The following is a 26,755-nucleotide window of genomic DNA, read 5'->3' as shown; positions in this document are numbered from 1 at the left end:
TTTCTCTACCGCACGCACCTCTCTCTGGGCTGATCAACCTCTCGACACCACCGCCACCATGGTAGCAGAAAGGAGAGGGGAGAAATAGTGAGAGAAGAAAGGGGAAAGAAGAAGAAAATTGGGCACTGCTAGGTGGGTCCCACATGATGAGCTAGCTGATTGGACCGCGTCAAAACACTACGTCAGTGAAATCGCCCTCTAAAACCGTTAAGGGAGTCAAATTATGCGGTTTTAATAGTTGGGGGCCAACATATTCGGTATTACGATCCAGGGATATGAACTAGATTGGAACTAGTGGACTTATTCCAAAGGGGAATGCTTCCCCATGAACGCCTGACAAGTGACATGGAAGAAAAACTGAACACTTTCCACTAAGCAGTGGGTGATGACACGATAGTAGCAAGAGGTGCAGTCGTGCAGAGCTCGCTGCATAGTGGGAGCGACGCCTTCAACATCTGAGCATCTCCTGCCTTTTCTTGTCACCTCTGTCTTCCTCTAGCGTTTGCACTACCGTTTGAACCGGATCCCAGTGATGGGTCTATGCATAGACTGTGGGGTCAGCTAACCCCACAACTTTTTTAAGAACACCCCTATAAACCTTGATTTTCAAGTAAAAATCTAGAAAAATTAGAGAAATGGTCCCACTTAAATACAAACTAGTAGTAATTGACCCTATAGGGTTAAATTCCTGGCTCCGCCACTTCCGGATCCCCTCCCATTCTCGTCGTTGTAGAGTGAGTCTAGGGGCCTATTTGAGGAAGCTTTTAGCTGTTGTAACTTCTCTCAGAATTAGAAACTCCCCCAAATAGTTCATCTTTTGATACAGATTCTGAGAAGCTGTAGTTGTAAAATCCAAAATATGAACTAGAACCAGAAGCTGAGAATCTCGGTTTTTCCAGATTCTCAGCTGCTTCTTAGAATCTTAAGCTTCCCCAAACAGGCCTAGATGTGGCCATAGGAGAGGGGGAAGAAGTCCTATCTAGATTGGTACACTTGTTTTGTTGATATTGTAGTTGATTTAATTTCTTATGATGTTTCACATGATTTACGCTAGAAAAAGCTGCTTCTTAGAATCTTAAGCTTCCCCAAACAGGCCTAGATGTGGCCATAGGAGAGGGGGAAGAAGTCCTATCTAGATTGGTACACTTGTTTTGTTGATATTGTAGTTGATTTAATTTCTTATGATGTTTCACATGATTTACGCTAGAAAATATGGTGGTTCTGGTACCTAAGCCGTACGCGCAAATGGTTGTCATGATCGCATTTAGCTTGATTTTGGATGAACAGTGAGACTGATTACTATTAGCGACACTACACTCCATGCGATCTAGCTCTCTTCATCCTATAAGCTTAAGCAAAATCCAACCCAACATATCGCAAATCACGCTAATGGCTAAGATAAAACGAGCAAAAAGAACACCAAAGTTACAAAACTAGTACTAGAAGAAGAGCGCAACGTGCATGAGAATGCACGCACGATCGATCACACGTGGCCGCCGGCGCCGGCCATGAGCGCGGTGGCGGTGGCGCCGCAGGAGACGGCCGCCTTGGGGAGCTCGCTGACGCGGTCGACGGCCTCGGCGAAGATGACGCCCATGCCCATGTGGAGGTGCGGCTCGATGTGGCAGTGGAACGCCCACACCCCGGGGTTGTCCGCCACGAACCGGATCGCCGTCCACCCGTACGGGAAGATCACCGCCGTGTTCCGCAGCGGCGGGTTTCTCAGGTTCAGCGCCGCCGCGTCGCCGGCGTCGCCCCGGAACGCGCCGTCGCCGTAGCCCAGCACCCAGAAGTCGTGCCCGTGGAGGTGCCACGGGTGCACCTCGCTGACGTTCCGCGCCAGCGCGTTCGCGTTCTGGAGCACCACGTCCACCGTCGCGTTGTGCGCGAGCACGTACACGTTGTCGCCCACCGTGGTGTTCGGGTTCGCCGGCGGCCGCATCACGTCGTACCCGCGCCCGAACGTGTCGGACGGCCTCGCCGCCGACGGGAGCGCCGACCTCAGCCCCATCTTGAGGGACCCCAGGTACGGCGTCGCCGGGAGCACCATGGACACGTTGTTGATCGACCACTTCACGTGCCCGCCGCCCATCCGGTTCTGCGTGTTGAGCAGCTCGATGCGCCGGTCCGACGTCGCCGGCGGCGGCGGCGTGACGCCGGCGCGGCCGAGGATGCGGTACGTGAACGCCTTGCTGCGCGCGAAGTCGTCCCACGCCGGGGTGGCCGGCGGCGCCGCCGCCGGCAGCCTGGACGCGCGGTTGGGGCGGTAGTTGAGCACGGCCAGCGCTGGCGCCGTCCTGGGCTGCCGGCCGCGCACGCCGACGCTGACCCAGTAGTTCGCCGACGTGTCCTGGTCCGTCGTCAGCAGCACGGAGTAGCTGTCGCCGGAGTAGATGTCGATGTCGTCGACGGCGAACGGCTCCACGTAGTTCCCGTCGGCCTCCACCACCGTCAGCTTGTGATTCTGTCATCAAAATTATAATTCAAACACAAACTCGCCAAAATCCAACAAACTTGTAATATTTTTGGACGAAATATGTTTGGATTCTTGCTCACCCCGACGGCGAGGTTGAGGGAAGCGAGCGAGGTGGTGCTCGCGACCCTGAGCCTGTACGTTTTGTTGGGAAGGACGGGGAGGATCACCGGAGCGCAGTGCCGGTTGCCGGCGGCGGCGCACTGCTTGGCGCCCGGCGTGTGCGCCGCCGCCAGCGAGCAGTTGAACTGGCCCCTCCCATTGATCAGCAATGACTGCAGAGTTTTCAGCTCATATTTCATTAGAATATTCAGAGCGAAATTCAGGTAAAGATTTTATATTCTCATCACTCATCAGAGCAGAATGCAGTGTTGTGATGCCTGCCACATGAAAGATTTGCCCCCCAAATCAGCAGCAATCAACATTGCATTGTGATTCTGAATTCTCATCTCTTTTCTTGGTTCAGATTGCAGTTTCTCAAGAAGGGTCTAATACAGACAGATCACACTCAATTGACAGATAAAAATAATTGAATACTTCATCCATTTCATAATGTAAATCATTCCAACATTGCCCACATGTATATAGATGTTAATGAATCTAGACATAGTCATATGTTTAGATTTATTAACATCTATATGTTTAGATTCATTAACATCTATATGAATGTGGAAATGCTAGAATGACTTACATTATAAAACGGAGGGAGTACTTCTTTTTAGATAACTGAAATTGAACAATAGACATTGCTGGCACAGACCCTGTCAAACAATGTGCAATCAGTGCACGTCTGTCTGCCTGGGATTCCAAACTTCTTGTAATAGTATATGTCAGCAGTGAAATCAGCCAAATTTTCTCTAAACCCAAAAAAAAAACAGCCAATGTGCAGCACAGCCTTATCATGCTTGGATTGACCTTTTCCCTGCTTCCTGCCTGCCCAATGCTCCCCACACACAATAATAGTACTAGCTAGCTCCCTTCATCATCATGCATCTTGCAAGACAGTTTCCCAAGATTAGAGTGTGAAAAAGAAGGGCCCTAACTTGCATTGCATGGATGCTTTTCTCTTTGCAGCATGACAGGATGTGTCCCATTTACAAAATCATGTGGCCTGGTGACCAGCAATGTCCTTTTTGGACTTTGGTTTCCTAATCATTCATGACACCCCTCCAACATTTCTTCAGAAAATTTTGTTGTGACCTTGTGATTTGTGAGAGGAGAGAATCTAGTTTTCCCTTCATTCTTTTTTACTTGTCATTTAGGACAATTATGCGGGATAGTTAACTTTTTGCCACTTTATGAGACGGATTAAACGGATCTGCTAAGAGTGGCAGTCTCCAATAGATGTGTTTAATCACCAATTTTGCAATCATATATATACTTCAAAATTATTAGAAATATAACTAGATGAAAGTATCTTTCAATGATAAATATACCAAATGCGCATATTAAGTCAATATATTTTTTAGATATATAAGCGACCTTAGATTTCGATATTTGATTACACGTTTTCTAAAACGACATCTATTAGCGAATAGAGGGGGGGGGTACTAGCTATGTGATCTTTCCTACTGTGCAATGTTATATGATCAAATGTGATTTCTGACTTGGTTGTACAGATGCTGCTGGCATTGTGTCCAAAGTGTCATATACACTTGATGTGCTTTTTGAAGAGTGAGTGTTTCTTTCCAGGAACCCCAATGGGGCTGGGGCTGACAAATGTTTTTGTTCACCTTTCTGATCATTTCAGTGGACCTTGCACACATTTTTCAGCTTTTTGGTGTTGTTTGAGAAAAGGAAAGCTAGTTGTGTGCATTGTCAGTTCATCACTATCAACCGAGATCTTTGAGGCCATGTTTTTTATTAGCTTTTGTGGCTGGTCCAAGCCTGGCACTTGCCTTAATCTGCATTATTTATATAAGACTGAAAAGTTTCTTAAACTAAACTTAAGTATTTTCAGAGCAAGCACTGCCACTATTCTGTATATCTGTATGCCACTCTAATAATTGAATTCAGTGGTGTGCATTATTGGAAATCATGTCATTCAGCAGTGAACTGAACATGGTATTACAAAATGAGTACTCCTCTTTCTTAGTTATTCAAAGCTATGAAACAATTTGCTGCGCAAGTTTTAAAGAAATTGAGGAGCTGATTTGCCCCATTGGTAATGAGTTTTCTAGTGACAGAGTATTAATAAGTCTCCTTTCAAAGATAATCTGAAGTATTTTTTAGTGTCATAGCGCCATTTCTACTTAACCAACGTATAAATCTACTTGACGCACTACATCACCAAACGATCTAAAAATTATCACCTCAACCAATCACAAACAATCAAAGAACCTAACAAGAAACTGCATATACACATCTGATATCTCTCTGAAGAAATAATTGCAAGAACAGTAGTAGTGCAGAGTTCATCAGAGATGGTGATGAACTGATGATAATTGAACGGTTACATACCTGCGGCTCGCCGATCCATCGGAAGGGGTTGGAGGAGAGGCCGACCATCTGGGTGTAGATGCTCTCGTGGTACCAGTCGCTGAGCAGCAGGTTGATCTCGCCGTCGTACTTGAACGGCTCCTCGTCGCCGTCGGCGACGTCCACGATCAGCGACCCGTACAGCCCCGCCGCCCTCTGCATCCCGTAGTGGCCGTGGTAGAAGTACGTCCCCGGCTGCATCCATGAGAAACCACTCAATGAAACATTCAGGATTTAATTCAGACGTCACAACTGAATTCTTCAGCATTTTTCAGATACATGTTACTACAGTACTTGTGTGTTCTGAATTAATTTCAGTTTAAGTTTCTTGGGATGAACAATGATCATATCATTTAGTACTATAGTGCCCGTGGTAGAAGTACGTCCCCCGGCAGCAGCCATGGAAAACACTCAGCACTGATCATTCAGAACCAATTCAGATGTCACACACAGCTGAATTCTTCAGCTACATGTTACACTGTACAGTACTTATGTGTTCTGAATTTATTCAATTTAAATTTCTTGGCATGAACAATGATCATATCATTTAGTATAGTAGTACCTTGTCGACAACGAAGCGATAGGTGAAGGTTTCTTCAGGGTTGATGGCGCACTGGGAGATCGATGCCGTGCCATCCGCCCATGGTGTCCCGATCTGTCACAATCCAAGCCCATGCAAACGTTGAATTTTTTTTCTCTTTTTTGCATGATCACAAAACCAAGCAGCACTTACCAAAATTAACCCGTACAAAATTGACAGTTTAATAATCAGTACTATAGTTTGCTATTTCCAAAGAAAAAAAAAGAGTGTATTTGAATTCTGAACATGTAACCAAAAAAAAAAGGACATCAGTTGCAGTTGCAGAGTTTGTGTGAGTTCTTGGCTTAATTAAAATTCAGTTTAGTTGCTACTGACCTGTCTGATGCCGTGCCAGTGGATGACGACGCCCTCGGTGTGCAGGCCGTTCTTGAGGTGGACGACGATGGTGTCGCCGGCCTTGGCGCGGATGGTCGGCCCGGGGAACTGGCCATTGATGCCGATCACCACCTTCTCCTCGCAGTCCGGCGACCAGAACATGTTGCTCACCTCCCACCTGAAGTGCCTCGCCTTCGCCGCCGCCGCGCATTGCGACATGGCGACAGTGAAGAAGCACACCAAGAACAGCAGGGACGACAGCCTCATGGCTGAAAAGTGAAAAGGCTTCCGAGCTAATTAAGCTTCTTATCGAGGCAACAATGGCGAGAGGCTCACTCTCACAAAGAGTAGTAAGTGGAGGAAAGGTGAAGCACTCACACTTGAAATGGGGGAGAGAGAGGCTTGTCCAGGTTTTATAGTACTAGCCAAAATGCCTTTTCTTTTTCCTTTTCTTTTTCTTTTCATTTTGTTTTGGCTATTAAGTCACAGCTCACCTTGATCTGTTTGTATGTGCATTTTTCTTTAATTTTTTTGGGGGAAAAAGTTGATAATTTTGGCGTAGTGGAGTTAGGTTTGTTTTGGCACACCTGCGTAAATAGGTGTGGGTGTGTTTAGTTGCCTGCACGAGCTATGCGAAAACGAGTACCTCAGCTTTCCTGATTTTGTTGCGCATTTGTAGCCAAAGGAACAAAGAAGCTCATATCATGTAGCTCCTTGTAGTATGTTAGCCAGTTGCATGTGATGGTGTATGTGCTATTTCTATGTTTCTTACCAAATGGGTTTTTAGGCAAAGAGGATATACATGTATGAGTATGAACATGTTAGCTTTGTTCATGTTGAAAAATGGTTCACATGCTCATTCATAGATGTTTGGCGGTGCAACTTTGCATCTTGGAAAGGTTTGATGATCTCTCATCTTTTCTTTTTCTTAAACAAGTTAGATGCAAAGCTGTTTTTTTTTCCTTTTTGAAAAGAAGCATATTGCTGTCTTCAGGGTTGTGGACTTGTGGATTTGGTACATAGCCCTTTTACGGTTGTGCTACATATAACAAATTTAAAGACAGTGCAGAACATGCTGTATCATTTTCACTTGCAGAAAACTCCATGCGGTTTATCACTACAGCCATTATTAATCATGCCATCTACCAAATTCTAGTTGATGTCACGTTTGATATTTTTCAGTTAGAAGTAAAATATCATGGCGTGTTGTCACTTGTTTGTGCTGAGATGCAGACAGGGGAGTTCATGCTCATTTTAGGCTGAGCTGCAACAAAGAAAGCATTTATAGTTGCAATGTGACAAGCACATAAGTATTTTATAAATGATTGTGCATGTGCAAAAACTATTTTACCAAGAAAAAAAACTAATTTAGTGGACAATACAACTTGCACTACATAGTGCCATTATCATCTGTCATCTTAATTCACCATACTTTGTTTCTGCAGCTGAAATGATGGTTATCCATGTGTGAGGTGAAATTGTGGTCTTGCTCATAATTACTGCCTTAAGAGTCAGGATCAAAGTAGCAAATGAATACTAGCTAGCAGACAATGCATGCAGATACCGAGATACATATGACATGATTATGAATTATGATAGCACCGAACTGCGTTTTGTCTGTTTTTGACCGTATTTTCCCATGGAATTAAGTATCAGGCACGCAAGGTATTATCGATTTTCTTAGGCTATAACAAACTATTCTCTTCACACATCGATGATGATTACTCAATCCATTAACTAGATTAGATATAATCTTAAAGAGATTGTTTGGGTGATTATTGCATCCACTTGGAAGTGTTTATCCCCTCTTGCACATGCCTTGTTTGATCAGTACGTCCTCCATTTTATCTTCATGATAAATTCACATCCATACCCATTATCTTACATCTCTTACCTAGTGCTCAGGCACTACCTGTATCCCTTTGATTTACGGTCATAGTGGGATACATTTACCACTTCTGACAAAATATTTACAGTCATGGGATACATTTACTACTTTTGAGAAAATAATTATGGTCGCGGCATACGTTTACTGCATCACATGCGAATGTCTAATAGACGGGACGCTAGTTATAATTCATTGTATTATAATCAAATTACCACATCATGAATTTTCCAAAATAAAGTATCATAGTGGAAATTGTTGTGTTATGTACTTATCTTGGCATTCTGAGGTGCCAAGTGCCAAGTTAGTCCGGGTTTCTTGCATTGCACCACAAATGTCAAGTAGAGTTTCTTGAAACATTTGGCAATGCCAAATGGAGCACAATACCAAACAGAAATTAATGCATTGCTTTTTCCCCATGCCATTTGATGTCACTCCTCATTGACTCCCTCCCATGCACTCTCCTAGTAGTTTTTGTCTTGTTGAGCAACCATGCTGTCTTTTTTTCCCCAAGGATATAGTAGATCCATATCTTTGCTTGTCATTTCAATTATCACAGCACATATTCTCCACTCAAAGAATACTGCAACACCACAAGGGTTACAAAATAAGAATCTTGGTTTGAGCTTAGTAAATTTTATCTTCATAAGGAAATATAATTAATTATAGAATTGTGTATGGGCTAAAGTGCAAAGAGTAGCAAATGGAAGAAATGAACATGTCTGTCTCTGTTCTTCTCCTGCACAGACTTAGAAAATCAAAAAAGCACTCAAGAATTTGTCTTTGTTATAGATCAAAAGAAAAAAAGTATTGAGTGCCAAAAATGTCAAAGTGTACAAAACACCACAATGCAAAACAGAAGATAATCGACACAAGAAGTTAATGCAACACTTTATTCTTTTTCCATGTTGATGTCACTCCTCACTTACTCCTATGGCATTGACTCAAGGATACAACCATCATTTCTTTTCCTGCATTTTCTATGGCCACACACCAAGATAGTATAGTTTTTACTTCTGCCTTTTGTGAAGAATATGTTCATATGGAATTTTCTTTAATTTGGGTTATCTTTACAGTTAGCAAGCACACAACAAAGAACAAACGCAGCGTAGCCACAAGTGTGTTATTTATTAAAGTAACTGGGCAATGTCAACTGAAAGAAGGAAAGAAAATTCCGTGTCAAGTCATGGATCCACACAATTATATATGTAGTCTGCCTTTGGCAATTGTACCAAATTGCATTACAGTGTGCAACAATTATACCAGCAAAGGTGACTGCCACTTCAGCACTGTGGGTATGAACACTTCACTGTTCAAGAGCCACTTGTCTACAATAAGTTGGTAAAAATGCAACCAAGGGTTCATTGAATTGGTTTGTTCCATTTATCGGAATTAAACTCCTTCAGCGAAAAAAAAAGAAGCAAGATGACAGAATACAAGGTTTAAATTCTGGTGCCAGTGAATATTACACAAACAAATCATGGACAACGCCAGATACCAAATTCTCCGGTCAACGATCGAGCTGGAGATGGATAAACACGATGCCCTTTAGCTTGGGAAAAAAATATACAGTGGAAACTACCGTTGAATTGAAAAATAGATGTCTAGGATTCATGCACGTCATGACGAGTAAAAATTTTACTTGTAGATTTATTACTTACGAGTAAAAGTTTTACTCATGGTGACGTGCACTAATCTCAAACCTCCAAGTCTGATTCATGCACGTCATGACGAGTAAAAATTTTACTTGTAGATTTATTACTTACGAGTAAAAGTTTTACTCATGGTGTCGTGCACTAATCTCAAACCTCCAATTTTCGATCCACGATAGTCTTTAGGTTTTCACCCACATACGCTGTTATTTTCCCTCTCTCTTTACACCCACGCGATGGCAAATTGACACCCTCGACAGAGACAAACACACGGAGGCAGCTGGGCTAGCCACGGCAACATTCGCATCTACTCCCTCCTCTGTGCCAAAAAAAAAAATAAATCTAGAACTGGATATGACATATTCTACTACAATGAATACAACGAATCTGGATAGAGACGTTTCAAAAAAAATCTGGATAGAGATATGTCTAGATCTGTAGTATTAAAATATGTCATATCCAACGGAGTGAGTATTTAGGCAGCTTTTTCAGCGCCGCGCCAGATTTTTTTGTCAGCGCAGCCGGCAACAGGTGGTCCGCGCGCTCTATTTTTTTCTTCTCGTTTTCAGGGTGTGCGCACACACGCAAAGTCGTACTCTGATGCACCATCTGCTCAACGCTGGATCGACATGGACACATCGATCACACGCCATGTTGGGCAATATTCTCACATGGAGTAGAGTGAGTAGAGTGACTTGTCACTCATGCTTGACTCACAAAATAAAATTTTCATCCCCCAACGAATAGCCATATTGAGAATTTCAAGCACCGCATATTTGCAAGTGCTGGATTTTTCACAATTTGGTTCTTTTCAAAAACTTATTTCGCAAATAAACCTCTGGAAAAACTTATCCCAGAAATAGTGACCGGCGGTTTTGAGGTGGCAGGGGGAGCGCGCCAGAGTGGTTGCCCCCCCTCCCCCCTCCCACCCACCCGCAAATTTTTATTTTCTTTTATTTTTTTGATATTTTTTTCACGCTTAGGAACACACAAGAACCAACCATAGAAAAAATGTACTCAAATGGACGAAATATGTACCCTGTAGAATTTTTTCTCTCTCCTCTCTAGTGTAGAGGAGAGAGATGTGCAACTTTTTTATTTTTATTTTATTTTTTGATATTTTTTCACACTTAGGAACTCACAAGAACCAACGATAAAAAAAATAAACTCAAACGGAAGAAATATGTGACTTGTAGAATTTTCCAAAGCTCTACCGGAAAGCTTCTCGTCTCGAAAACACAATCTTGTAAGCGGAATTTGGAGGTTTTAATTTCACCGAAGCCGGGGAAAATCGGATGTAATTTTTTCTGTAGATGTCTGTGGATATATATTATTTGTCCGATTCCGAGTCCATATGAGAAAGTTACGCCTGTTTTAAGAAATGACACTGAATGTAACCAAAAAAAACTCAAACCCCAACTTTTTTTTGTAGGATGTAAAAGATGTAAAAATAAGCACAAGAATGTTCAAAATCTACAAGTTTAATTGTTAATTTTAACACATAATTTTGGTGTGAATCAACACAAAATTATTGTTGATTTTATAAACTTTTATAATATTAGCTCTAATTTTATCCAACAAAATTATGTGTTTTATTTTTTATAGAATTTTAGCTCTAAGGTGAGCTAACGTGTTCGCATAAAATACCCAAAAAATATCCTCCTACCACGTCGGTTCGCGTGTGCCACGGTGGCGGGGTGATGGCGCCAACCGTTGGACCACGGCGTCAGCCACTTTGGCGCCAAAAATGACCATTTCTGGAATAAGTTTTTACAGGGATATATTTGTGAAATAAGTTTTTAAAAAGACCAAATTATAAAAAAATTCAGTTTGCAAGTGACCACTACACGAAACAAGGCAGATGTTTGTTAGCTCGTACCACATGTTGACCTTTGCCTAATTGCCATAGATCATTGAAGTGATCAAGTTATAAGTCGGGACTCGGGTGTCGTTGTTTCATCGGTTAGAGAATTTTTTTCCATCATTTAGTTAAATGTTTAAACTCAATTGATTAAAATGCTTAAAGGAGATATAACATCTAAGAAATATTAGCTGAAACACCAACAGCCAATATATGAAGCATTAAATCATATTTGACTGAAACATTAAGAAAAGAAATATATAATCAAAACTTAAAATGTGCCACAAAGTTAATTATAGGACAGCTGGAATATTCATTTCTCACACATGAAACATCAAAGCTCAATGATTGAAATATTTTTTGGAGAAATTTAGGAGAAAAGTAAACTTTAACGGCATTGTTCTTTTAGTGGTAGTCGATGTACCCGTTGACAGCGAGGCGCCTATGGCGACTTCATCAATCTCAAGGATTTGCTGGCCCAGCCTTCGAAAATGCTCATAGGGGTAGGGTTTACGTATGTGCGTTCATAGAGATGAGCGTACGTGTGTTATGAATGTCTGCGTTGTACTGTGTAATTAAAAAAAAGTTTTGCTAATGGAGCACATGCATCTAGAGAGCCACCGTTGTTGCACATGAGATAGAGAACACTCGAGAGTCAGAGAGTGCTAGAGAATAGGCACATGTGGTTGCAAAGAGAGAAGGGAGGGAGAGGGCCGAGCGGCCGATTTGTTGGGTCGGGCTCGGGGAAGCATTTTCCAAAGTATTTTGTCTTAGAAACAGTATATATAGAACATACTACTCTAAGGGTGCTAGAGAGTCGACACATCTGGCTGTAGAAAGAGAAAGGAGAGAGGGCAAACAAAAGCTGGACGTCGTGCGACCGATTTGTTTAGCTGGGTGGTGGCGTCTGATAGGAAACATTTTCCTTGCAGTATTTTGTCTTAGAAACAGCATAGAACATACTTCTCCGGTTTTCAAAGTTTAAGGATCGACTTCTATACAGTTTTGAAGTTGAGCGACCAAATTATACTGATCAAAGAGGATATTGAAAAAAAAAAAAAAAAACCTTTCCTCCGTACTCATGAAATTGATGCCCCACGCAAATTTATTTGACTCTAGGTCTAATGAAAGGCAGGGTTCAGAATTTTGGTAATTTCTCCCCCCCCCCACCGGTAAGCTCACATCTCGCCCAAATTTTTGTGAATTTGATCAAATTTTATTAAATTCATTCAAAATTTCAAATAAATTCGGCCAAAAAATTTCCGAAATTTCGGTACCCCGGGCAAAAATACCAATTTCAAAATTGTAAACCCTGATGAAAGATGAATAAAAAAAATCATTTAATAGTTGTTATAACTGACACATAATTTTCTTTGAGCATCATAAGTCATGCAAAAAAAAAAAGTCCTGAAGTTCAAGATTGGATTACCACACAACTTTACATGAAACACATCGTCCTTCTAGCATTTTATGACAAGTGAAGTCTTCCATTGATTTTCATAAGCACTCAAGAAGAAAATGAACTTCTAGCATTTTATGACAAGTGAAGTCTTCCATTGATTTTCATAAGCACTCAAGGAGAAAATTAATGTACAGAACAGGGGAACGGAGAGATACTTGAGCTAGTGCATGAGTCTACATCTGATCGTCATGTTATGATACGCACCAATGGAAGAGGGGCACTAAGTTGGTTAACAGCTAGAAACCATTATCTGACTTCAAATATTTGGTTTGATATCTTGTCAGTAAACAGTTGTAATCAGCCCGTTACTAGTCTGGTTCATACTACCAGTATTTCTGCCACTGCTACGATTGCGAAAGACGTGCAACCTTTAAGTAACGGACTGATAATATAATGGCAAAATTTGTTACAGGACACCGAATCTTTGCTATGAGACACCCGAAGATCGTGAATCTTTTCGTGAACACTGTAAAAAAGTGGTAATTAGCTGCCAGACACTCCTCCAATTATTTTATTATTTCCAATCAAAATAGAGAGAGATAGTTGTGTAAGTACCAAAATACCCTGAACATTGTTCTTCTTCCTCCTTCCAGCCGAGTAACAGAGGAGAGGGAGAGAGTAGGGCGTTGGTGCTCCGGTGGCCGGGGATCGGCGACGTTGGTGGCAGATGATGTTCTTGGGCGACGCGCATCCGGGGAGGGTGGTGTCAAGCAAAGGGGAGAAGGAGATGGCCGGAACGGCAACACAAAGAGCTCAGCTCTGGCCAGCTATGGTGGTGGCCTGGCTTAGAGGTGGAGGGAGAGGGGAAAGGGGAAAACGGACTCTCCTCGATGAGGCAAAGCCTATGGTGAAAGGGAATAGGAAGGGGAGCAACGGAGGAGGAGATCGGCCGGCGGGAGGTGGCGGTCGGTCATGGCAGCGGCTGCGCGGTGGCGGGCGACCTGGGATGCGGCTTAGCCGCTGACTTCGACAACGCCGTCGCATCCCCGTCGGATCCACAACGGCGAGTTCATGCATTCAGCGAGAGTGGCCCGATCCGTGCGGAGGTCGCCAGATCCAGTCGGCCGTCCATCGCGGTCTGCCCGTCAGGCCTCGCCGCGGCTCATCGTCACCGTTCCATTCGCCACGGCTCGTCGTCATCGCTCTACCCGCTGCCGGCACGGCAATCCCATCGAACTCACGACCTAGTAGCAGCAGCAAGCCCTCCTCGTTGTTTGGTTTGTCCTCGAGCAGCAAGAAGCAAGCAGCCCATCGCTACCCACCGTGGCGCCTGGATTCAGCGGCTGTTTGCTCCACCTGACGCATGCATGTTGCTCGCCGCCAGGGCTAGGGAGCTGAGGGTCCGACGACACAGAGAAAGAGAGGAAGAAGAAGAATAGAGAAAGAGATATTGACAAGTGGGCCCATGGGCAAACTTGTCTTTAACTAAAGTTTACCTCTCCGTTTCCACCGAAAATAATAAAATAATGCGGTCGGTGTCCACTAGCTAATTACCATATTTTTTAGGTGTCCACGAGCAAATACACAATCTTCGGGTGTGTCACAGCAAAGACCGCAATCTTTCGGTGCACTGTAGCAAATTTTGCCTAATATAATGGCACAAAAATAAGTCTTAAACACCTCTCGTCAATTTTTATCTAAAGCATACCCATGTCGATAAGGCATATTACCTAAGAAGTAGGAACATGCACGTAATTTCAGGACCTTACATATCCTAGATGAACTTTCACTATGGAATAGATAACACAACAAAATGCTTTCTGCATGGCCCCAGGCGATCAGACATAAACACCACTTGCAAGAAGCACGAAAAGAGATCCAAACCCCTGCAATACAATGGAAGATCTTAGATATGCATTGATAACCATGTCAAATTGGGAAGAAAAAAAAACAATTCTTACAAGAACATACCAGAAAAACAGATGCGATGGTTGCTGTGGCAATCTCCTTTGCTAAGCTACGGTTACGCCTGGATGAAGTCGCTTCATAGCTGAAATAATACACACCAGTAGCAAAATATAAGTTGGTGTTCTGTTCCCTTGATTGAAGCTCTATAGCACTATATTGGTTAATAATCTATCTTGGATACTTCTCCAGTCAAAAAAATCTATCTTGGATACTTTACAAATACAATTTGGTTCATAATCAGTTCACGACATTTTACACTCATTTCTGTGGTTCTTCTGAAGAAAACAACTAACCATTTTTTAGAAGGCTGTTCCATACCCAAAAAAAATAAAGGATAGTGAATTACAGTGCTAAGAATTTATTCCTAGGCAAACCATATAGGTCAGGACTAAAGACTAAAAACTGATAATACTTGAGCAAGAGCATGAATCTACTGGCTATCATGTTTTCATAAAGGAATCTTAAAAGTACACATCGATACAATATAAAGGTCTACTAAATTAGAACACAGAATTTACATTTCCTAATTGGGATAGTAACAGGGCTTAGTTGGTTGAGTTTAGTCTTACTGCTTACAACCCATGAGGCCATAACCATAACTATGCCAGGTATTATCAGCTTAGCAGAGGCCACTAGCTGGATTAACATACCAAACACATCGGCAAGCTACAAAATTATATGGTTAATTGGTATTAGACAACAGTCCTTGACAAGGTACCCCTTGGTTCCCAAATCTAAGAACATGATTCTCTTGGTTTCAAAAGTTAAATACTTCCTCCGTTTCATATTATAAGACTTTCTAACGTTGCATATTTATATAGATATTAATGAATCTAGTCTAGACATATATGTGTATAGATTCATTAACATCTATATGAATGTGGGCAATGCTAGAAAGTCTTATAATATGAAACGGAGGGAGTACTTGATATCAAAATGTTAATCATAACATGAATTTTCAGAAAACAGTGCATTTGAGAAGGTTTTGCTAGTTTTTGGAAATGGTTTGGATGGGTTAATGTTCATGATTATAGATAGGCATCTTCGTTTACACAATATTAACATGCACAGGAATTTCAGTTCGCAAATGATGCTTACTACATATAATGTTCAAACTAATCTTAAAGTGAGGACCAGCCATTCATGGAAAAGTGTAAATTCACATATCTGGAAGGAAGATGCAGAAAGTCAAATTTCTCCATGAACATTAAAACCTAGCAAGACTCAAATCCATAAAAGTACGAATGCGCAGCGCCACTACCACAATAAAAACCACAATCATGAAATTTTATTGAACAAAGCTAAGCCCACTATCATCGACAACTGTAAGTCCTAAACCTCTAAAGCTGAAACATAATCTTGAGCATAGTTTGGTAAAGCAAAAGGTGCCAAGCAGCCTAGAACCTGAACCCCTCAAACCTCCTTGGCGAGCACAGAATGCTACAACCTACAGATGAACCGATGAAGCAAAAACTACACAACGATGAAGCACATCAGATCCCCAATCTCTGGCGCCTAGAAGAACCAATTTCACGAATCACCAAGCAGCTACACGCGTCGGATCAGATCACGGCCTTGCGCAAACCAGGCGGAGAGTGGGATGGGCAGGACGCGGAGATTGGGGGGGGAAGCGACTTACATGAAGAAAGAGGCGGTGAACATGAGGCCGACGGCGACCATGACGACGGCCAGCGTCGGGTACCAGTCCACCGGCACGGGGCTCGAGATCGCCTTCGCCGCCTGCACACACACCACACCACCACCCATCCCCACAACGGCGAGGTCAGCCAGCACATCACCGCAGCCTTGTCAAACCCTAGATCCCTAGGAGATATCGGTCGCGGGGCTTACCATCTCGCCGGATCTGAGAGCCTCTGCGCCGCCGCTCTTCGTCTCCGCCGCGGCGATCTGTGGTGATTCGCGAGCAGCGGTGGACGGGGGAGGAAGACTCCTCGGTCCTCTTTTGGGCAGGTGTTAGGATACCCGTGGGCCGTTGGATTTGGATCCACAGGCTCGGGACAGCAGTAGAGTAGGGGATTTAGTGGGCCCGGCCCAACAGGTGGGGTTACAATGCTTGTTGGGCCTTGTAACGGACGGGCCGGCCCGCCCTCGCGACATGTCCATGCGTCGCGCAGAGCAAGGGCACATGTGTGCGCGCTAAGCTAGCTAGCTTGGAGTACTAGCAGTACGAATAAGTTCACTTTAGGTCCCTCTATTTGTCGGTCAGTCCGATTTTCGTCCCTTGACCACAAAACCGGGTACGACCCGTCCCCCAACTTATGAAACCGGGCAAACGAGGTCCCTTGGCAGTATGGAGGGCGGTTTTGGCTGACGTGGCGTCTACGTGGCGCCTACGTGGCTCCTTTGACTAGGTCTTCGTTCCACGTGGCAATGACGTGGCGATTACGTGGCAATTTTATCCCGAAAAAATAATAAAAATAGTGGGACCCATATGTCAGCTACAAAAAAAGTAATTAAAAAAAGGTGGGGCCATGTGGTCCCACATGTCAGCCTCCTTCTCTCTATCCCCCTTTCTCTCCCCCCTACACTGCCAGGAGAGAAGGGCGAGCGGCGGTGCCAAGGGGGCGACGGGCGGAGCGGCGACGGAGCGAAGCGGCGCGGCGGCCGGCGGGAGGAAGCGGAGCGACGATGGGCGGCGCGGCGGCCAGCGGTGGACGGAGCGACGGCGGGCGGTGGGCGGCGGGAGGAAGCGGAGCGGCAGCGGGGCGAAATGGAGCGGCGGCGGGCGGTGGGCGAAGCGACGCCGACGACGCCGCCCCCCAAGTTGAGCTCGCCGGCTCCCCACCCCTCTCCTTCTCCACTCTTGGATCTTCCTCTTCTTCCTCTCGTCTCTCCCTCGTCCTTGCGGCGAAGCGTCGCGGCGGCCGGCGGGAGGAAGCGGAGCGACGATGGGCGGCGTGGCGACGGAGCGAAGCGGCGCCGCGGCCAGCGGTGGACGGAGCGACGGCGGGAGGAAGCGGAGCGGCAGCGGGGCGAAATGGAGCGGCGGCGGGCGGTGGGCGGAGCGACGCCAACGACGCCGCTCCCGCCGCCTCCCAAGCTGAGCTCGCCGGCTCCCCTCCCCTCTCCTTCTCTACTCTTGGCTCTTCCTCTTCTTCCTCTCGGCTCTCCCTCGTCCTTGCGGCGGCGGCAGGCCACGGGGCGGGCGGAGCGGCGACGACCTCGCCAAGGACGCCGGGCACACCTCCGACGCGAGAGGAGCGGTGGCGCGCGCCGGCCGGCGGGGGGAGGGAGAGGAACGGCGGTGTGCTTGGGTCGGCGGCCGGCGGTAGGGCGGGAGAGGAGTGACGGCTCGCGGAGACCGGCGAGGGGGAGCGGCGCGCGGCTGCCTGCGGGAAAGGGTCGGCGGCGCACACCAGTCGACGGGTGGGAAGGAGAGGAACGGCGGCTCGCCGATCGCGCTATTGGAGAGGGCGGCCGACGGGAGGGCGGAAGAGGAGCAGCGGCTCACTGGCCTCTCAACCCTTGTCGCTCCGCCCACCGCCCGCTGCCGCTCCATTTCACCCCGCCGCCGCTCGGCTCCGCTTCCTCCCGCCGCCCACCGCCTGCCGCCCACCATCGCTCCGTCCACCGCTGGCCACCGCGCCGCTTCGCTCCGTGGCCCCCTCGGCGCCGCCGGTCGCCATTCTCTCCTGGCAGTGTGAGAGAGGGGGATAGATAGGAGAGGAAGGCTGACATGTGGGACCACATGGGCCCTACCTTTTTTAATCATATTTTGTGTAGCTGACATATGGGTCCCACTATTTTTATTATTTTTTCAGGATAAAATTGTCACGTAGGCGCCACGTCAGCCAAAACCGCCCTCCATACTGCCAAGGGACCTCGTTTGCCCGGTTTCGTAAGTTGGGGGACGGGTCGTACCCGGTTTTGTGGTCAAGGGACGAAAATCGGAATGACCGACAAATAGAGGGACCTAAAGTGAACTTATTCCCTAGCAGTAAACACTGCTAGATCGATGTAGCTGGGCCGACGTGGAGTACATGCATGAATGCATATGGGGAATGGATTGTGCACGCCTGCATTTGGTGCGGTACATGTGTGTCTCAGCTGTTGCTGCTGCTTCGAATTCCATGTCTAATTTTTGTTGGAATAAGTCTGTTATCGCATCCATTAATCATAAAACCGGGTATAACGTGTCCCCCATATCGCATCCCTTAATCGGATCCCTAAATTTTTGTTGGAATAAGTCTTTTAAAATTTCTTAAAATGCTCTCAAGCTGCCACATGGTGCTCTAATAAATTAGAGCAAATATTAGAAATTCTAAAAAAAATAAAATTATCTACTACTTGATTTTCACTTAAATCGGTACGTCCAATATTATAAATTATTAGATTAAATTGATCTTAGAACAAACTATGTTATGAGGTCCTACCTCTCCTCCTGCGGCATAGGTGCGCACCTACGTACGTGGGTATGTACGCTTCCCCTCCTTTTTTTTCATTTTTCCATTTCTTTTTTTTTTCCATGCATACGCTTCCCTCCCTTTCTTACGCCTTCATGAAAGGATTTAATCAAAATATCTTGCTCTCGCATTGTTCATTTATGGCCATACTACACGATATATATATATATATATATATATATATATATATATATATATATATATATATATATATATATATATATATATATATATATATATATATATATATATATATATATATATATATATATATATATATATATATATATATATATATATATATATATATATATATATATATGTGTGTGTGTGTGTGTGTGTGTATATATAGATGGATTTATGATAATTAACTAGCAATAATTTCTTATTTACTCGGAGAAAAAAACATGATTCAAAAGTCGTAATTACTTCATCTATCTCCTACTCAAAATTTTGTGAATGGTTTTTTAAGATATCTTAAGAAAAATAGAACCCTTAAATTATTATGAAAATAATATTATCTGAATTTTAGTTTGCCCTTAATCTATGAGACAAATTTTTTAACAAACAATAATCTTAACTTTCTTCAATAATATAAGTGCACGCGCATGCGCATGGACCACCTTCCTAGTTTTACTAAAAATTCTAGACCAATATCAGGCCTATTTATACGTCAGTTAATTTTTTTACTCCTCACTTGTGAGGGGCACGATAATACTCGTTAAGGTCAGTAATATTTTCGCTCCCGCATAGTTTATACATCACTTTCGTAATTCTTTTGGTTAGTAATATATTTACTCAATCTATGGAAAAAAGGTGAGTAAAAATTTTGCAAACACTAAAATTATCCACGGTAGTAATTTGTTTACTACCATGTTTATCATGTTAACACATCTATTTCAATGCACTAAGTAAAAAAAATGGAAGTAGAAAATTATCAACCATCACAATACGTTTATTTGCCATGCATATTATTACATTATATAATAAAAAATCTCACCGGATCATTTGACTTTGTGAGTCTGAAAACTACAAGGAGCCTTTACAGTGGATCATATGATCCACCAGTAAAATGTTACACAGTTAATCTAGAAGTAAAAAAATTACTCAGAAGAAAAACAATTGATTCTGGCGATAGAACAATGTCGACATTCAAAAGGAAGACTGTTGATGATGTTCTCAGGTGGTTCCCACGAACGTGCACCAGGTGGAAGGCACCTGCCTCCGCCGACCTGACCGTCAGGCGATATGCAGAGCTTGAATCACCAAAGAGGCCAGCAATAAAACCTTCCGGACTCGGGTCAGCGACATGGCCTCCAGACGACATGCTCGGCGCGGTAGCCCTTAGTGCAATGCTGCCCATCGCGTCAAGCCTGTCGCCTCCTTGAATTTCACCTGAGCCGCTTCTATCACAAACTTCTAGGTAAGCAAATCTGACTAAAGTAAATATGATTCATGCATCTATCACATACGGAGTAGATAACTACAGAAATTTACTAATGAAAATGAGGAAAGCAACACAATGTACTATTAAGTGTCGTGCAAAAAAGCATGCTTACCGTGATATTACCACCAATGTCACTCTTCACAAGTGCCATAGCAGCTCTAAATTTATCTGGAATACATAGTCAGAGAGCAAAGGAGACTAAGGAATACCTTGATGTTTAAGCAACAACAATAGGTTCAGCGCAAAGGAACATCTAGCCACAATTGTTAGAGAATATGCCCTGACTTCGATTTAATTAAAGTACTAACAGAACCACACAAATGAGATGAAAAAACAGCTCTACAGATTCAATGAAGGATATGGCTAAATGATTCAGTGAAGGATCAAAGAAAATTCATTTGTGCTGCTCTACAAGAACTAGGGAATTTCAGAAAAATACTAACCGATCAACAATGCTCTATTGAACTAGACAATTTCAGTGCTCATGTGGCAGTACTAAAAAAACAGAAGTTCAGCATTTCAGGCATCATTCGACCTCCTTTGTTGAAGCAGAAAAATTCAGAAAACTACTAGCCTAACAACAATTTTTTTCTTAAAATCTACAGAGAAAATCATTGAGGACACATGTATAAGAGGATTCCATTTAAACATATTTGTTCATTGAGAACACAAAAGGCCCAGAAATGCAACAAATGCATCAGATGTGAACAGCTAGTCCATCAAATAAGTTCTGATATAACTAGCACTATCAATGAATCAGAGCCCGAAAATTCATCATGGACATATCTGCGTTTACTGCCGCAGAAGTATGTACTGCTCATGCATCTGTACTGCTCAGAAAACAAAATGTATTTTAGATAGGCTGGCAACAAAATCACGAGAACAATTCCACTTAAATTGCTCTGTTTATCCCAAAGTTTTAGAACAAAAGCTAAATCTCAAGTAGAAAAAGCTCCTGGGAGAACTCAATGATGAAAAAAATACAAATGCAAAAGCAAAATTACTGTACTTCTCGAGAAAAAAATCATGCATCTCAAAACTAAGGAACTCCAGTCCTCACCTGCATCTCTAGATATGCACCCCTCAAGAACACGTTATTATGAATAAAATATCCCATTGGTTTCCAGATATCCCAATGAGGAAGGTGAAAAATGTGTTTAAATTTCAGGTACAAGAAGCTAATGAGATGTAGCAGCAGCAGCAGCAGCAGCTGATGGGAGCAATGACAAATTGACAATATTTACCACAAGAATTTGACTGAGTGGTATCTTAAAATATGAAACCAGCTGTCAAACCTGCAAATTGAAGTTCAGGATGTTCAGTAAAGACCGAATGAATAGCAAGTACAGTGATATAAAACTGATTAGAGCTTTTGACTCGCCGCTTGCATAGTTGTATTCATTAAAGTTTTTGTGTCTTGGCAAGCATTACTGGTACATCAGCAATAATACATGTTTATAAGATAAGAAAGGCAGTGCGTTTTCAGAAACTATAAAATCCACGTCTCTATTAAGGTCTGGCGTTCATGAAAATTTTAATTGATAGATGGGGATGAGCTGCAGATCCTTGGAGGATGAAATTGAAAATCAAAACAAAAACTGAGCTCCTCCACTTCGGCATCGACACTGTAAAATGAGATTGGGATGAACTAGGGTTCCTGTGCACAAATCAAAAAGGGAAAAGAAATGAATAGGGAGGAGGAAGAAAGGATAATCAGATTGGGGAATACCTAGTCCTCGAGGTCCATCTGGGTGGGCTTGCCCCCGGCGGCCGAGTCAGAGTCGACGTCCATCGGCGGCGGTGTGGGCAGAGGGCGGCGGCCTCACGGCGAGCTGGTGAAGGACAACCACGATGACGGCAGTGGGCAGAAAGAAGTGAGCGGCTACGCCGCCCGCCGCCGCCGGACTCCACGCGGTGCACGACCGTTGTCCGCCAGCCATCGCCGAGTCTACCCCTGGGCTCTCCTCCCGCAACCGCTAGTGGATCTGTGCGGGGCCGGGCGAGGGACGGCCGCCGCCGCCGGATCCAGGCAATGGATGGCCCCGTCGAGCCCGTCGCACGCCGCTGAAACAGGGCGTCATTGTCGCCCGCCGTCGGAGGAAGCTGGAGGGACCCCGCCGCCTGCCGCCCGACGCGCCGAGGAAGCCCAAGCCGGCGGCCGCGCGCCGCCGACCTGCAATCGCCGCTCGACCGCCCGTCGCTGACCTGCGATCCGGAAAAAAGGGGTATAACTGTGAGAAAAAAAAATTGTGCACAAAGAAACAAAAATTTAAATTTAAGGCATGTGAAGCTAAAAAATAACTCAATAATATGGAGAGGGAGAGTAAAGAGTGGGTGGACGGTTTTACGATAGGAATCCGTAATATATATATCAGATAGAGTCGGGAGAACCTACGGCTCGGGCGCCCGATTGGTTGGGAGCAAAATCGGGCACTGACGTCAGCGCCCGATTTACGTGCAAAACTGCTTTAAACTGATTTTTCTCCTAAATTACTTATCCAAATCATGATCCGATTGCACCATTAAATTCGTTGCAATTAAATCTTCAAAACAAGACCACAATGGATATATTTCGACGAAAAAATTTAGCTTATTATTGAATTTTTTTAAAATGTTGCATGATGTTCCACCAGGTATATCGGAATTGTTTCACTAAGTAGATCGAAAATGTTTCACTCGTTTAAATCGGGTGTTGTTTCACCTTACATAAAACACAATGTTTCAGCAAATAGCGAAAGAATGTTTCAGTTCACAGCAACATTAGATCTGTACACAGGGAAACATTGTTAGTACACTAGGTGAAATATTTTTTGGTGGAACAAAAAATAAACCGAATTCCCTTAATAGGGGGTTTCCAAAATATGTGGGTTTTTTGTTGCAATGGAATGTTCCGTTCACTGCAACATTAGATCTATACATAGTAAAACATTGTGAGTACACTATGTGAAACATTTTTTGTGGAACAAAAAATAAAACAAATTCTCTTAATAGAGAGTTTCCAAAATATGTGGGTTTTTTGTTGCAAAAAAGTATTTTAATTCACTGCAACATTAGATCTATAAATAATGAAACATTGTAATTACACTAGGTGAAACATCTTTTGTGGGAAAAGAGGGAAGAGAAGTGAGTGGGCCCCATAGGTTTGCACGTGGGGGGAGGGGCGCGCGGCGGGAGCGCCCGATCCGGCTCCCCCCGCGCCGGACGCCCGGCTCTAATGTTTCTCTGATAAAGTCAGTATGTCGAGTTAAAAAAAAGAGAAAATTATTTATTTGTCATTAAAAGTTCACAAGTTTCCTTATATGCCATCGAAAGTTGCTATTCATTCATATGCCAATACTTGAACTTTTTCTTTCCCTATATGCCATCCATGTCATCATCTTGTGTAATAGGGATGCAAAGGTATAATATTACCCTTTTACCTTTTAATCCTCGAGGGGATGTTCACTCGTTTCTTTGCATGTCATCCAAATAATTATAAAAAGTATTTTTTAATAACATAGAATAATATGTGATATATCACTACACAAATATGAAAGTTTAAATTTCACTTTTACAGTCTTTTTTTAAAAAAAACAAATTTAGTTATAGCACACGTATACTGGATTCAATTAAATTTGTTATTTTCATTACAACTTGTGAGGATCAAATTTGAATTTGAATTTTTTTGACTGATATATAAAATATTAATATATCTTATCATTTAATTTTTTTAAATATTTATAACAATTTTAATGACTGTAATAACGACATCCTTGGATGGACTAGCAAAATTTGACAGATCAACTGTAAGGTGAAACCGTTACGCTCAAGTGTGTGTGTTGATAATGAGTGAATAAAAGCAGTCAGAAGAACACACGAGGGTAGTTTTGTCATTTGGTAAAATACTGACAAGGTCAAAGCAGTTTGACCTCGATAGTGGCATATAAATTTTTGTTGGATGGCATATAAGGAAATAGTAACTTTCCAATAGCATATAAGGAAATTCGTAAACTTTGAGTGGCATATAAAGAATTTTCTCTTAAAAAAACTCAATGTGCAAACACCGTTGGATCACAAGACACACATTGGCTATCTCGCTAATAGTTAAAAAATAACTGGCTTCATATTTAACAATTCATTGTATGGTTGAGTTAAAAAAATAACTTAATGTGCAAACACCAGCGAATCAGAAGGCACACAAATGGATAACATCAAGTAAAAAATTTACTTGGATTATGGGAGTGGGGGTAGGGGGCACAAGGGTGGGATCGAGATTGGTCGTTGGTGAGTTAAATTTTAACTGCACACTATATACTTGGTGGGGAGCAGGGTGGAAGCATGGGTGGGTGGGCTGGAGGCTGTATCAGGTGCTGTTTAATTCGTAGCACCTTAGGGTGTTGTATAGTAGTATATACATATATATATATATATATGACGGAGCTCGTGGCTCCTCACCGGGAGACCGCGCAGGCCCCCCTTTGCCGGTTCGGCCGGGGGCTTAGGGTGCAATCTCAAGCTCCCTCTCTCTCTCTGTATGTGGAAAGATCGTCCGCCAGTTAGCAAGAGAACGCGAGACGCGGCGATGTATACAGGTTCGGGCCGCTGAGAAGCGTAATACCCTACTCCTGTGTTTTGGTGGATCTGTGAATGAATGAGCTACAAAGTGTGAGCTGATTTCTCCCCCGTTCTAAGCTCTCAATCTGGAAAAGAATCAACCATCCCCCTTCTCTATGGGCAAGGTCCTCCTTTTATACTTCAAGGGGATACCACATACACCCTTCCCTTTCCAAACTGGACTTTTCTTCTCTTTATGGACGGAGATCGGTATGGTTGCCGTCCAAATGACACTTCGATGGGACAGCCCACACCTACCTCCACTCCCGGCGGAGACGGGCGCAACGTGAGATCGTGGCTGCCCGTTGCTGATGCGACCAGTGTCAGACCGGTCATTCTTGTCCACCACGCGTCGGTTTACAACGTGCATGTTTGCCCTTCTTCGTGTAACACCTTGCCTGTAATGGTTAGGATGAAGCCTGGCATAAATCTGACCAGGGCTAACGTGCCATCTCTAAGAAATAATACGCTAGCTCCGGCTTGAGACGAGTGCCTAGAGGCTTTCGTCTTGACGGGATGGGGCAAGGCGTGCGTCAGACCGCCAGTCGCCACCTAACCCTTGATCTGACCGGTCTGTGACTGGTCACAGACCGGATAAAAGAGCGTGCTGTACTGCGTTGCATGCAGCGTGACACGCTTGACCAGACTGCAATAAATGCTGTTAGGTGAGCACAGCTGTGCTCACTTATCCCATATATGTGGCGCAGACTTCTTTAAGGGGTCGGGGTGCCTCGGCCCTCGGGGCCGGGGCAAACGCAACCCGACCCCCCCTCGGGGGAAATCAGGAGGAGGGCGGACACCTCGCCCTCGGGCCCGACGTCCCCGAAGGTGCCAGGCCACGTGGGCGATTGCGTCTGCCTCAAGCCTCTGGTCATGATACTCCCGGTCCCATATCACCGACAGTAGCCCCCGGCGTTATGCCAGAGCAATTTCCCTTCCCAAGGGAAGCGGTCAGGTGTAACGCCACCCCTAAAGCCTGGTGACAGGTGGGGCCGGTCTCCGTAGTTGGGCAAAATACCCAACGGTCTCAATCCATGCACATTGGTATTGATAACTTCGGTTGTCCATAATGGGCGGTCTATTCAAGACTGCCACACCACTCGAGCAGCGCGCGAATCTGGGTGAGCAAATTTGTCTCGCTCGGAGATACGGTAACGCCGCTTCGGTCGGCGAGCGTAATTAACGCGCGCACGATACAATCCGTTTCGATTGCCACAACCGCATATCCACTTCATGCGCCGTAAGCGGGCGAATGGGATTAGTGGGAGCGTGGGCACGGGAAACTAGGGAGCGAGATAGCGAGATACGAGGGAGCGAAGTAGTGGGCGCGAGAAACGAGGAGCCAGGCCCAGCGATGGCAAGGGTATAAAAGCATCGAGAAAAGGATTTGCTCCCTTCCTTTCGCCATTGTTCCTCTTGCCTTCGCCGCCTGAGCTCTAACTCTTTCTCTGCTACGCCCTACTTTCGCCACACACGCTCGTTCCCAATCATCTCTTCCTCCACCGCCATGGCACGGGGCTCTGCTCTGCTCGACGGCAGTGTACTGCCGCCTTCCCGCATCGTGAACGAGAGGCACGCCGGACTGCCGCGCCGCTTCATGCCGGAGTCCGCCACCGGTCGGGAGATAGTGATGCTGGGCGAGGGGCGCCCGGCACC

General features: G+C 44.3%; 2 protein-coding genes, 1 long non-coding RNA gene and 1 pseudogene across 3 annotated transcripts; all 4 read right to left on the bottom strand.

Annotated features, from left to right (window-relative positions):
- Positions 1–1,236: 1,236 nt before the first annotated feature.
- On the bottom strand, positions 1,237–6,261 carry LOC4341335 (L-ascorbate oxidase). Its single transcript, XM_015785739.3, has 5 exons — positions 5,868–6,261; positions 5,514–5,606; positions 4,934–5,146; positions 2,557–2,748; positions 1,237–2,464 (listed from the first exon to the last, which is right to left on the bottom strand). Exons 1-5 carry the CDS (start codon positions 6,132–6,134, stop codon positions 1,484–1,486), a joined length of 1,746 nt encoding a protein of 581 aa, XP_015641225.1. The 5' UTR covers positions 6,135–6,261; the 3' UTR covers positions 1,237–1,483.
- Positions 6,262–12,797: 6,536 nt separating this feature from the next.
- Positions 12,798–13,704, bottom strand: LOC136356948 (uncharacterized). Its single transcript, XR_010742035.1, has 2 exons — positions 13,283–13,704; positions 12,798–13,193 (listed from the first exon to the last, which is right to left on the bottom strand). It is a non-coding gene; the product is annotated as an uncharacterized lncRNA (long non-coding RNA).
- A 506-nt stretch (positions 13,705–14,210) lies between these two features.
- Positions 14,211–16,571, bottom strand: LOC4341334 (uncharacterized). Its single transcript, XM_015785664.3, has 4 exons — positions 16,487–16,571; positions 16,275–16,375; positions 14,639–14,717; positions 14,211–14,553 (listed from the first exon to the last, which is right to left on the bottom strand). The coding sequence occupies exons 1-4, from the start codon at positions 16,487–16,489 to the stop codon at positions 14,506–14,508; spliced, it is 231 nt and encodes a 76-aa protein (XP_015641150.1). The 5' UTR covers positions 16,490–16,571; the 3' UTR covers positions 14,211–14,505.
- A 4,705-nt stretch (positions 16,572–21,276) lies between these two features.
- On the bottom strand, positions 21,277–22,741 carry LOC9269455 (uncharacterized; annotated as a pseudogene).
- Positions 22,742–26,755: the final 4,014 nt, after the last annotated feature.

The sequence above is a fragment of the Oryza sativa genome, chromosome 6 (assembly GCF_034140825.1).
Source record: "Oryza sativa Japonica Group chromosome 6, ASM3414082v1".
In the NCBI taxonomy this organism is placed as follows: domain Eukaryota; kingdom Viridiplantae; phylum Streptophyta; class Magnoliopsida; order Poales; family Poaceae; genus Oryza; species Oryza sativa.
The sequence above is the reverse complement of the archived record's forward strand: the minus strand, read 5'-3'. Positions and strand labels throughout refer to the sequence as shown.